The 12,391-nt window shown below is 43.4% G+C and overlaps 1 protein-coding gene across 3 annotated transcripts in view; it reads left to right on the top strand.

The window, feature by feature from the left end:
* CD96 (CD96 molecule) overlaps positions 1–12,391 on the top strand; it is a 47,203-nt gene that overhangs the window by 22,455 nt on the left and 12,357 nt on the right. For all 3 annotated transcript variants that reach the window (XM_080579516.1, XM_080579517.1, XM_080579515.1), the window contains exons 4-7: positions 1,673–2,098; positions 4,539–4,648; positions 6,056–6,278; positions 9,618–9,673. In XM_080579516.1, the coding sequence (XP_080435642.1) occupies positions 1,673–2,098; positions 4,539–4,648; positions 6,056–6,278; positions 9,618–9,673 (815 nt within the window). The remainder of the gene's footprint in view (positions 1–1,672; positions 2,099–4,538; positions 4,649–6,055; positions 6,279–9,617; positions 9,674–12,391) is intronic.

Genomic DNA, 12,391 nt, shown 5'->3' with positions numbered 1-12,391 from the left:
TATTGAGATGCTAATATGAAGTTAGAAACTTTCGTGTGAAATGGTTTTACTTAAAATAACCTAACGTGTTAGACTACTAATAAACAATAATAATAATAAAAGATTCTTTATATATAACTTTTTCACCTTTTATAAAATATTCAAATAATTTGGTGGGCCTTCTTTACACGGTCCTTTGACCTAATACAGCATCAGTCCAAAGTACGACAGATAACTTGCTGGGTGTCTCTTGCCTGCTAGTCTGATTGCATTTTAGTTAACTTTACTGATGCAAAACTTCCAGTGAAATTAATGAGCATTTGCTATAATAAGCTCCTCGGTCTTACAAAGACAGTTTTCTGTAATTTGTTCTCACAGCTCATATCCATATCAGGCTTATTCTTCTCTACCTTCCTATCTGTTCCCATCTCGTGAAAGTGAATTAGAAGTTGAATGGCACATGCACAGGGACAAAAAAGGAATGGAAAATTTGCCCTGAGCAGGGGGTAGCTTTGCTTTCCATGCACATATTCCCTGTGTGCTCATGTCACTCTTCAGTAGTTGTGTCACAAACCTCAGCTGGCTCTGCAGGGAGGTGGGAACCTGCTCCTATTTTCTTCCCTGCTAAAGACCAAGCCAGTGGTGAAGGCAAGAAGTTGGCACCTGCTTTCCACAGGCACGCACGGGGAGCAGCAGGTGCTGGCCGTGCTGGGGACTCATGGTGGGATGCGGCACAGGTCCTCTGAGGAAATGTACAGTGGTGTTTTGAAACACAGGGAGGGTAAAATTCAGCGACAAGTCTGTACTTGAGGACATCTGTACAAATTTATTTTTGCACTTTTTTTGGAGAAAGGGCTGGTTGTGTCTGGCTCTGTGGGTGAGACAGCACCTGGCTCACCACGACTGCCCCCATCCCTGAATTCCCGATCTCCTCAAGCTTGTCAGTGCCCTGCACACGGGGTTTAGGAACTGCAAGCCTCTTGTGCACAGGAGGGAGGAAGGGAGAGAAATCAATCTTACAGCAGCACAGCAGCAAACAAGCAGCGGAGGCTCGTGTTGAAAGCCCCTTCATTTCACCGATCCATTACTCCTTTCTATGGCACACTGAGGACTGCCAACGTGCTTTATGAAATTAGTTCGGGAAGAAGCCACTCATAGCGGGGCTGCTCCCTCTGACACTGAAGCGGGCAGCAGTTCAGGCCATGCAGGAGCCATTTAACAGCACAGAGGTGAAAGAATGGCTTCCTGCTGAAGCGCCACAGGAGTGGGAATGGGCAGGGGCGGCCGCACAAGGCAGTACCAGCCAGCAGGGATGCCTCATTTGTTCTTGCAAAACAGAGCTGGGGAATGAATGGTCCCAGCTTCTGCTTCATTTATGTCACTTGAAAGGTTTCCATTTTCACGGGGCCTCTCAGAGCTCTGTTGCACTTCACTGTGAGAGCGATGGGAGCTCCCCACCCTCGTTCGGGCAAGTGCTGGTTTGCCCTCCAGGCCCCCCTCTGCAGCCAGCAGAGATCTGTAGCATCTCTCAGCTGTAAATCAGGAGATTTACTTGAAAGAGGGTTGTTGCAGCTGTAGGCGTGAGCCTTCAGAGTTATCTGGGGCTAAGGCACCAAATCATTTCTAAGGCAGCTTAGAAGAAAGCTTTGCTTAAATATTTCTTGTGCTGAAAACTGTCCTGTTTGCTTTTAAGGCCAAGCTGGAGATGTCATTGCACACACAGAGGTGGTCCACGCTTTGCCAGGTACCGACGTGACCCTGCTGTGCACCTTCCCCAAACCACAGTCCACCTACATAGTACAGGCACAGTGGTCCAAGACCGATGACAACCGTCTGTCCAGAATAGCTGTTCATCACCCCACTTTGGGCACCCATTACTTCGAATTTCTTGAGACCTGTTCCAACTTTTCCGTGTCATTCAGCACCAGGAAGTGCTGCAACTGGGACATTAATGAGACCATGTGTTTTCCTGACTTAAACTCCTCATCTGAATGCCAGCAGTGGGCTCTGCACTTGAGAAATGTTACCATCTCCCTCAGCGGGCAGTATGAGTGCAGTTTTGCTACTTACCCATATGGGACAAAGGCTGCAAAAATTCAACTTATCGTCAAGGCAGAAGGTAAGTAATTACAAATGATGTTGTTTTTTTATGGCAGGGAAAAGGGGAGGGGATATCAGGGTAGACAATCATTCCTTGGTCAATGTGAGTGTCTTGTTCGATGTTTGTAACAGTGCCACTAAATGCTGCTGCTTAGAGTTTGTTATGTCCCAGGCACTCGTTGGCCATTATTCAGCTCGTGATTAGGAAACCTTCATTGTTTGGAGGAACATGAAGTTAGAGGGGAATGCACAAAAGATGGTCAGATGGACAGTGTGCATACTTTCATTTTGGAAAATGAAATGAGGGCTGGGATTTTCAGGGCTGGGTTTTAGCACAGTAGGTGGATGTGTGTCCCCACCTTCAAAACTGAAGTGGAGCAAAGCAGAGGGTTGTTTAGGATGGTCACGGCGCTGGACACTTGACTTGTTTTGTCAGCCAAAAGGAAGCTGGGAAGCAGCGTGATGGTAAGTAAGCCTTGGGGGAGAGCGTGAACTCCTGGGAGGATATTTAAATATCCTGGCGAAGGAATAAATGGTTTCCAATAGGATGTGAATGGATTTGGCTACAAATTAAACAACAGTGCTGACCACTGGTGCAGCAACTTCGGGAACAGCTGCTTAATGCCAGCAGTGAGACCAAAGAGTCCAAATTGCCATGAAGATGGAGCTGGGCAGGGATGTTGGGTGAGCTGGGCAAGCTTGTAGCTGTGCTGGAGAGGGACTGGATTTGATGACCCCAGAAACCTCTTTTGGACCCATTTGTTTTCCGCTAGCAAGCTGAAGAGGATTAAAGTAAACGCAACAAACTGAGCCAAGTTTCATTTCAGAGCTTCAAGGCCTGCATGCTCAGCCTGGTGGTGTCCAGGGCTGTATCTGCAGCACATTTTCAAGGGCTGAGAGCAGGGTTAGGTGCAGGGGATGTTAGGGTTAGCAGAGAACAGCAGTGTCCGTGGGTACAGTTCTGTTCTTTGTACAATTTTTCTTTCTCTTCCCTAATAAAGTAATAGTGACAATTGGGCATTGCTCCTCTTCCCGTGCTGGTGCCTTGGTTGATACTGGCATGTTCAAAGCTCTAGCTGCTGTCTACTTACGTTATAATGTTAAATGTGGGCAGCTGCCGTTCATATCAGCACTGTTGTGGATTTTTCAGCCACCGCATGATGTAGAAATTGGTGCTACTGATACCACTTCCTAGAGAGAACTCAAAAATTCAATTTACAACATACCTCTTGCCAATTTGCATTTTACATTAATTAGATCTTTTGCAATGATCTTCGTCCGTTCAAAAGAAGGCAAAAGGCTCTAATGCAGCCTATGAGTGGGATGGAGAAGGGCAGCAGTCATCAATGAAGTACAGCTCCCAGCTGCATCGAAGTGCAGTGAATCCAGATGGATTTGGCTAGTAGATACTGAAAAAAAACAACACGCAGAGCAGCAGGCACATGTAGGATTTTCAAACACATAGTACCATCACCACCAGCCTGTTAATGGAGATGAAAATCAAAGAGAGAAGGGAAACTAGGCGGCTGTGACGTGATGGTGAGAGCAGGCAGAGGCTGTCCACAGGCTGATCTCCTGGGGCAAATGTTCATCTTGGTACTTCTGAGGGCTGTATGCTGCACAGTACCGTATCTGTTTTGTCTCAGCACATAAACCAAATCTACCAGGGGAGCAAAGTTCAAGAGGGTCCAGGCAGGCTGTGGCCAAGAGGCTAGCCAGAGAGCTCAGCACTTGCCAAGGCACTGGCAGCATCACCTAGCTGCACCACTGCTCTTCCTGCTTAGACACGGGGATGCAGGCAGATCTGACATTTGGATCAGAGCTGTGCGCTGCTTGATGCACCACTTCTGTCTTTCCACAGGTGCATTCGAGCCCTGTATCAGGAATGGATAGGGTAGGAGATGCTGAGATACATTTTTAAATAGAGGACAAAGGAAAGAGTGAGAGGCTCTCTGCTCCTGGCAGAAGGCAGGTTTGAGAATAATAAAAGGACCACTTACACTGAAAAGCAGGGTTAATCTTAACCCTCCTGACAGCTGAACACCTTGCTTAGTGCAAAGAAATTCTGCAGAGAAAAGGAAATACAGGTGCACAAAATTGATGTGAAGGTTTATTGTAGTGGAAAAAATCATAAGAGAAAATTTGAAGCTCAGCTCCAAAAGACAATGTCTCAATCCAGCAGTTAAGCAAAGGTTTTTATGAATTGCACAAAAATTTGGGTAAAGTCATGAATTAAAGTCTTGAAACTACATCTGGAATTGGATTCAGGGCTTTCACTTAACAAATGTGTCTGTGGATAATGGTTGAAAATTACGGTTCCCTTCTAATCAAAAAAGTGCCAGTTCCTCAAACAACAGTCAGCATCGGTTCTTAAAGCATGATGAACACCATGTTTCTGATTTTCCTTCTTGGGCTTTTTGTTGTTGCTGTCGTTGTTGCGGTTGTTGCGATGCTAAAAGAGGAGCAGCATTACGTGAAGGAAGTGCAGTTAAGCCAGACTTTAGAAATTCCATGCCTTGAGAACACAACCTCAGCAAACTTGTCCAATTACCCTCTGAAGTGGGTAGTGGTAAGTATAAATATTATTTCTTCTCAAGTACAAATTATGGAAGAAACTACAGGGTATTTTTGCAGATAGAAAGAGAAATGTTGGATTTTACTGCACCCTGCAGAATCTGTTAAACAATAGCTATTCATTGCGATGGACAGTAATAATATAGGGAAAAGTATAATTGTTCATTTGCAACATAGACAGCACAAACAATAGCTGCTAAACAAACAAAGAGGGAAAATCCCATCTTAATTGCTTTTAATTTTTCATGAGGACATGTAGAGCAGTCTTACCAAAGAACTTAGCAAATGTAACAAGTAAAATATTCTTTGCAACAGATTTCTCAGGGATTTTTGCAGTAGTGAAGCTTTAATATCTCTGAAAAATACAGTTACTGCGTAGGTTAGTGAGATATCAGGCTGCTTTGAAATAGGAAAAAAAGGGTTGACTGTAATGTTTTTGTGCTCTGCTGACCTCCATGTCACAGGCACACACTGAAGACATGCAAACCCAGTTATCTAGCTAACCACATACATAAAACAGCAATTTGCTGTGAGATTTAAAGCTAGTTATGTTTTTGTTCTGCATCTCACTTTCTGGATAAATATTTGTATGCATGTGTTACAGTAACCTTTTCATTAACTCATATAAATATCAGCAAGCAGAGTGCTTGAGGTTTGCCCATTAGTTTCTATCTAGTGTCACTGTGTTGTAATTGTTGAGGATTATCTTAAAGGTGACTTTCAAATATTTACATTTTTTAGTCTTCTGTCACATGTTATTGCCTATTCAGATCTCTTTGCAGTGAATTCTTAATTTTAAAATTATAATTTTTTCTGTAGGGAGCATGTGTACCCTTAACACTTTTCAGTGCAACTTGTTCACTCTACAAAATCAAGCAGCAGAGGAAAGGGAAAAAAAACCAAAAAAAAACAAAAACCACAAAAGGTCATCACAATGACACATGGGTCACCATGCATCATTTAGAGGACAGCTTGCAAATATATACCAAGGCACAGATGTCCAGGATGTGCTGGTTGCATCTATATGTCAAGGTGACTGGCACACGGGCAGTCTGAGGAGATGACTTTGAGCTATTATTAGTAGGTTTTCACTATTTAAAAACTTCAAGACCAGCAGCTCTGTTGCCCTCTGTGCAGGCTGCAGGAGCCAGGACTCACAAGACACAGCTATTTACCCTGTAGTTTGTTGGTAAGATGATGACCGCTATCAGTTTTGAAGTTCTGGGGGATCTCCTCATAAAAAGACAATGTATTGGGCAAAAATAAGTGTTGCAAATGTCTGCTTACACCTAGTAAGTGCTAGGGGTGTAAGGAAAATTTTCATAGCAGGAATAGTGTTGGCCTACAAAAACAGCAGGGGATATCCAGTCTTTACAAGTTACACAGGATGATATTTTCACAGGAGGAAAATGGAAAGAAAGAGGAACTTATAACCAAGGAGCCCTCCCGTCCTGAGGTGTATGGGAATGGCAGCGTGCTGTACGGACGGAGAGTCCACCTGGGTCTGAATAATGCTCTAAAGATTTTTCCCACCAAAATCACTGATGATGGCAAGGTGTTTTCTTGCCATGTGGTCTACCACCCAGAGAGGATCCGGAAGAGCAGCACCACCGTGAGAGTGTTCGGTAAGGGCCTTCTGCCAGCTGTCCTCTTACTTTTCTAAAAGTAAAGCTTCTGCCTGTTTCTGAAGGCAGTAGCTTTTGAAATACAACTTTATATATTCATATATACATGTGTGTATATACATACACATTGATGTTATTGGTTTTTTTTTTCTGCTGCAGTAAGTTAAAATATTTGTAAATAACCTTGTAGTTCTTAAAAAGAATTTGAGGCCATTCTTCACGTGTCTGGCATCAAAAATATTTGCTCTACTCCAGTGAGCACATAACAATACTGACATGCAAATTACCACGATCTCACCCATGTGTGTAAGGTTACATTGACACCCTTCAACTTACAGGTAAGTGTGTTGGTCATCGAGATCTCTGTGCCCCAGTTACAAAATGACCATGCTGCCCATGGTTAGGAACTCATGGCCAGCATTTGCTAGGCAGGGAATGTGATTTGGAGCTGTCATTGCTGCAAAGTCATGTCCTTTGGAGATGTGATTTATAACTGCTGCCAAAGGCTCTGGCTCTGAAAATGAGGTCCTGTCTAGGGGGTCTCAAACTGGTCAGGAGGGGCAGGGCCCATGTATTGCAAACGTGGGCTGGTATTTTATGTTGGAAGCCTCCCCCATCTTCAGTTTCTTGCTCTGTTCCCTTTTCAGATGTTTAGGAACCACTCCACAACTGGGTAAGAGCAATGTTGCCCAGGGAAAACCAAGCTGTATTTTCTACTTGTAGAGCAGTGGGTCTGAAAAACATATTTCCAACTCTCCTAAAATGAATGGGTTTTAGCCAATGGGTCTGTCGACAGTCCCTTGACTTAGCTGTTTGCCTGAGGAAGCTCACAGCTCAGAGGTGGCACAGAAATGCAAGGCTGATGCTCAGGATGCAAAGAAAGATTCAACAGGGAACAGTGGGGGAAAAAAAAAAAAAAAAGCCTTCTGTCGGAGGGCTGTCAGTCACTGACGCAAGAGAAATGAAAATAGAAGTTAATGATCTTAGATTTCCTCTCGCATTTGCATGATTCAGCCATGGATTTTACTCTTAAAAAAGTCAACATTTGTCAAGCAGCTACAGAGTTACCTCAGTAATCATTCAAGTATATTAAGATACTTGAGGTCTCTCTGCCCAGGCTGATGCTCTTGCCTTGTTCTGTGTGTCAGTTAACCAAACATTTAATTGTTTTTTTTTTTTCTGAATTTCTGTGTCACATGTGACCCACACCAGCTCAATAAGCTGGTACAAGAGGGGAGAGATACAAACAAGAAAAAGAAACCACAGCCTTTGGCTGTGGGTTTTTCTGAACATCTTATGATGCTCCCAGAAACTACTAGCTTGCTTATGATAGTAGCGCCACACCATCAGGAGCTGGGGGAGAACAAGTGCAAGGGATCCCATGGGCTGGGCAGTGTGAATACAACAGAGACAACCCAAGTCTGAGGGATGGCAGTGGTGTTTCCCCAGAGATGCTTGAGGTGGCCTGGGTATGACTGAGAGCTGGGTAGAAGAAGCATGGGAAGTGCAGGAGTGAGTCTCTCAGTGAAGCTGAGGGTCTTGATAAGTTGAATAAAAGAATATGTTCAATCAAGAGCTTTTTTTGAGGGGATACTTTTAGACTGCAATGCTTAAAAATATGTCTTTTCCAGAATGGAGTTCGTTTAGGTACAAGTTTCTGAGAAAATGTATGGCCTTTTCACATGTAACTTTGCCAAATATTGATTTCTCCTTTTTGTAAGAGTAAAAGCTCAGCAGCAGAAACTACTATACTAAATATTGAATTTCTGCTAGACCCAAACCATTGGTAAATATCCTAGCAAGACAAATGAGTGTCGAAGTGTTAACAGGGGCTGAGATGTTAAATGGAAAAGATCTATTAGGTCATTCCAAGCTGTGCTTGAAAGTTGCCTTACAGAATAGTTACCAAGCAAACATGTCTTCTCAAAAAGCAGAGGCCACATCCAATACAGAAGTGGAGATGCATTCCCATTCTCATCAAAACCCTAAAGGAAAAACAGGCACTAGACTTAATGTTATTTAGTCTACCAGCCAACTTTTAGCTCCTGTTAGAAGATCCGGTTTACCATACATTTTCTTACACCTGAAAGATTTTTCTGTCTATCTGCCAGCCCCACTACCACCAGTACTGTTTTGGTGAGGCAGAAATCTTAACATATTCATTTTCTGATAGGAAGGATGAACCAAACAAAAAGAAGAAAGTAGAAAAAAAAAATCCACCCAGAAGTCTAGAGAACCACAAGGCCGTAATCATTAAATATAGGTCAGTCCTGGAATAACCAGTCAGTAACGATTGGCAGAAAAATGGAAATTAGAAAAAGAGGGGGAGAGAGTCCTGGGTGGATTGGCTTTAAAAAATGACGGGGAAACTTGAACACATCACCTCAATCGGGAAAGTAATGAACTGAGGTGGACCTACACTGGTTTAACAGAATTAGGTGAAGAAAAAAAAAAAAAAAAGAAAATTATACTAATGGTGGGGGTTAAGGTGAGATTTAGCTTGGAAAGAGAAAGAATGTGGATCCAGGTTCTGTGCTTGTTTCCAGTCCAGTTTTAAGGCCCAGAAAGGGCCAAAGCATGATTTATTCAAGGCTTTTGGGACTTGTTGTTAACCCCGGTTTCAGCAGTTTTTACCTAACAGTCAGCATTACTGGAATCCAATGGCTGATTCAGAAATGCCAGCTAAAAGAGGCTTATGGTTCCTCAAAGTTGCATCTATAGTCAGCTGTGCCCAGAACTGAAATGCTGTGCAAAGGGAAAAAAAAAAGAAAAAAATATAACCTTTTTCCATTTCTTGTGGATGTGGTCATCAGAAAACCGCTGCTTTGATGTAAAAGAGAGCTCTGGGCTTCCTGGCCAGGGCAGGAAGAGCCTGTGGCATAAGACTGTCACATATCTACCAGAACAACAGCGTGGGGAAAGGTGGTACTCGAGATCAATGGATAGTTTGGGGGAAGGCAGGGGATGGCTAAAACTTTTGCAGATAGCTTTGACGGCAAACACCTGGAGGAATCAACAGCTGGAACAGTGATGCCCTGCTATGAGAGCTGTGACTGCAGGATGGCTTTAGCTAGCTTCAACAAAGCCGCCCAGAAGTATCTTTGAAAGGCAGAAAAATACACTACAGATCTTGTGGTAGTAGCTGCTGGTGTGTGCTTCTAAACCACTTCCTTGACCTCAAATTGGAGCGGTGCAAGCTTTTATCTTGCCAGGTATGTGGGTGGATGTAGGATTTAATTTGCACTCTCTTTACAAAACAAGGCCATTAAGTCTCATTAGAAGCTGTTACCGTGACCTTTGGTAGACATTTCGTTAATACGTTTTATGTTTTCTTTCCAGCCTACCCTGAAATCTCTGCTAGCCTGCAGGAGGGCCCAGCTGGCACCTCACAGAAGGTGAGCAGTGCTGGAGCACGGAGGGATGGCCATGACCGTGACCGTGGCTGCTTGCTCAGGGTGCTCCAGGCAGGCTGTGCTGAGCCAGGCAGCAGGGGGGACCTCCAAGTCAATGAGCTAATGTCAGTGACTCATATGCCTTCTTCTGAGTGACTGCCGTCCCCACAGCAGTATGCTGATTCAGTGAGAGCATTTTGGAGCTAGCTGAGGGTTTCTCTGTGGGTTGGGTAACCTCTGATGTTGTGTTAGCCCTAGGGAGGGCTCTGCAACAGGGGGGAGAGGCTGTGAGGGGTCAGTGGTGATGCAGGGGACTGCGGGTCCTACAGGGGATGTATTGGAAATTTTAGAACGTCTGTTATATCCAAGTTCAATCATTTTTAGATAAGCAAGTGGCTATTTACTGAAGGTAAATGTGACTTTTTGAAATAAAAACACAGCTATGGAAAACATGATATTTACCCAAGGGAATAATATTGCATAGGATAGGAAATGAAAATAACCAGGGACACTGTAACTAGTCAGCTTCTGAGGAATAGGCAAGAAAGCAAATATAAATCATTTGTGGGTGGTCCACTCCCTGTGCTTGAGTTAAACATGGTTTACAACCAGCTAGTCAGAAAATGCCACTGGTTTTATCTACAAAGCCATTAGTCTTTCACGATAATATTCTTCACACCAGGACATGGAAACTACTATGAAATAGTCATGAAACTTAGGTTTTCCTTTAAGTTTCAAGTAAAAAACTTATGACATTTTAATGGCTATGTTCCAATTACAGAAAGTACCCAAGGAAATGTTCTCATTCCCCAGTCTCATCCATTTTGGATTGCAGATAGTGTGAAGAAATGAGCAAGTTCAGATTAGTTCTTAGGAAACCTGTTGGACCACATTAGCCATTCTTGCTGATGATGAGAAATTAGGGGTCGAAGCAAAATCTTCTGGGGAAAGAATTTAAGGCTGTTCTCTTCTGGGCTTCTCATACTTTTCTTCTTTAGACTATAATTCTTCACATATGTGAAAGGCTGCAGGAAAGGTGAAAGGAATAGCCTCTTTAATGCACTTGTACAGAACCAGAAGTGGCAGGCTTAGATTCTGCAAAGAAGATTCAGATTAGACATTGGGAAAGCCTTCTTCATAGTAAGGGCTGGTAAGGACCCCAGGAGAGGCTGAGCAGATCATTTGCCACCATCACTGGGGCTGCGAGGAATAACATGAATATCACTGATTCTAGCACTAGGCAGGGAGATGAGTTTTGGTGGTCACTAGTACAGTATTTTCTAGTACAATTTGTCAACATTTCCTCTGTAACTCTGAGATGAGCTTCAGCATCACCGAAATGAGAACTGATCCCTCTGTGATATCTATCTTGGGCAGAAATCCTTCTGAGTCATTACCTTGCAGTTCAAGCAGATGTGGTACTGCTCTGACTTAGGGTTGGGCTGGTGACAGCTCCAGGCTACTACCAAGTTTCCTACTGAGTCAAGGGGAGAGCAATGGTCTCGCCAGGCATAATATATCATAATGTGCTCCAAGCACAACTCAGCTGGAGTAACCAAATATCAGTGGAGTGACTGGATCTAAGTTAGAGGGTCCTTGTTTAGAGCTGAGCACTTACACGTGTTTTGGGGATCTCTTTTATCACCTGCTTCCTTAGAGTAAAACCTAAAAAGAAAGTCTGCTGTACAGCTCTGGCTGTACTTAGCATAAAACACATTTGTGGCCCCTATGACTGAACGCTCTTGCTACTTGTTATGATGTTCTGCTTCCTGTTGCATCCATCCAGGTTGAAACTTTGAATCTGTAAGCATTCCAGATTAAGGAAGTTTTCATCAGAAAGAGTGCTTGTGGGCAGGCAGAGGCTTGTGTTCACCATACCCACCTGTTTTCAGACAAGGCCTGAGCTAGGCCGTTTTGTAAAACCACTACATTCTCCCTGATGACTTATTTTCACTTGTGGTGTTGGATTCTGCAGGTATTTGTCTGTACTGTCCTGCTGAGCAGAGGAGGGGGTGCTGCTTTCATAGGGCTGGGCAGTAGAAACTCTTCAAAGAAGAGTTTCTCCATTCTTCATCTCCAAACACCGACTGCTTCTCTTCTCTTTTCTACCCTTTCTCATTGGGCCTAAATCTACTTTGGATGCCAGATTTGTATTTCTTCACAGGAAGCATCTATAAGAATATTATGAACTAAAAATGGCTGAATAATAAGGGAACGATGAAGAGAAAAGAGGGGAAAGCAATTATGCTGAGTTCGTGACTATTTACAATGGCAAGGAAAGAGTTTCATTTGGATAGTTTCAGTCTTCATACCAAATGTTTGACTTCTGCTGCCTGCAATATATCAAACTTCCTTTCAACTAAATGTGTTGTGTGCAACCCACTTCAGAAGTGGGTGCAAGAGGGCGGTGTGCTGCATTAAGTCACATATGAAAGTCTTTTGATTAAATGGACAAGGTAATTTCTCTTAGTGACATAAGCTACTAAGTAAATCTAATTGGGAACATCCAGGCAGTATGCAGATGAGACCTCGTACCTTGCTAGTACCCGCCCCTTCATCCAGCGTTGATTTTGAGGTCCCTCCATGTTGTGGTTTAACCAGGACACTCCAGTTCTTCCCTTCTATTGCTTGAGGAGAAAGTAAAGTGAGCACACAGATTTTTGGAACAACTGGCGTACAGCCAGGACTACTGCATCTAAAACGTGATTTCTTGTGACTTCT

The sequence above is a fragment of the Anser brachyrhynchus genome, assembly GCF_964034855.1.
Source record: "Anser brachyrhynchus genome assembly, chromosome: 1".
Taxonomy (NCBI): domain Eukaryota; kingdom Metazoa; phylum Chordata; class Aves; order Anseriformes; family Anatidae; genus Anser; species Anser brachyrhynchus.
This window is presented reverse-complemented; position numbering and strand designations above follow the sequence as displayed.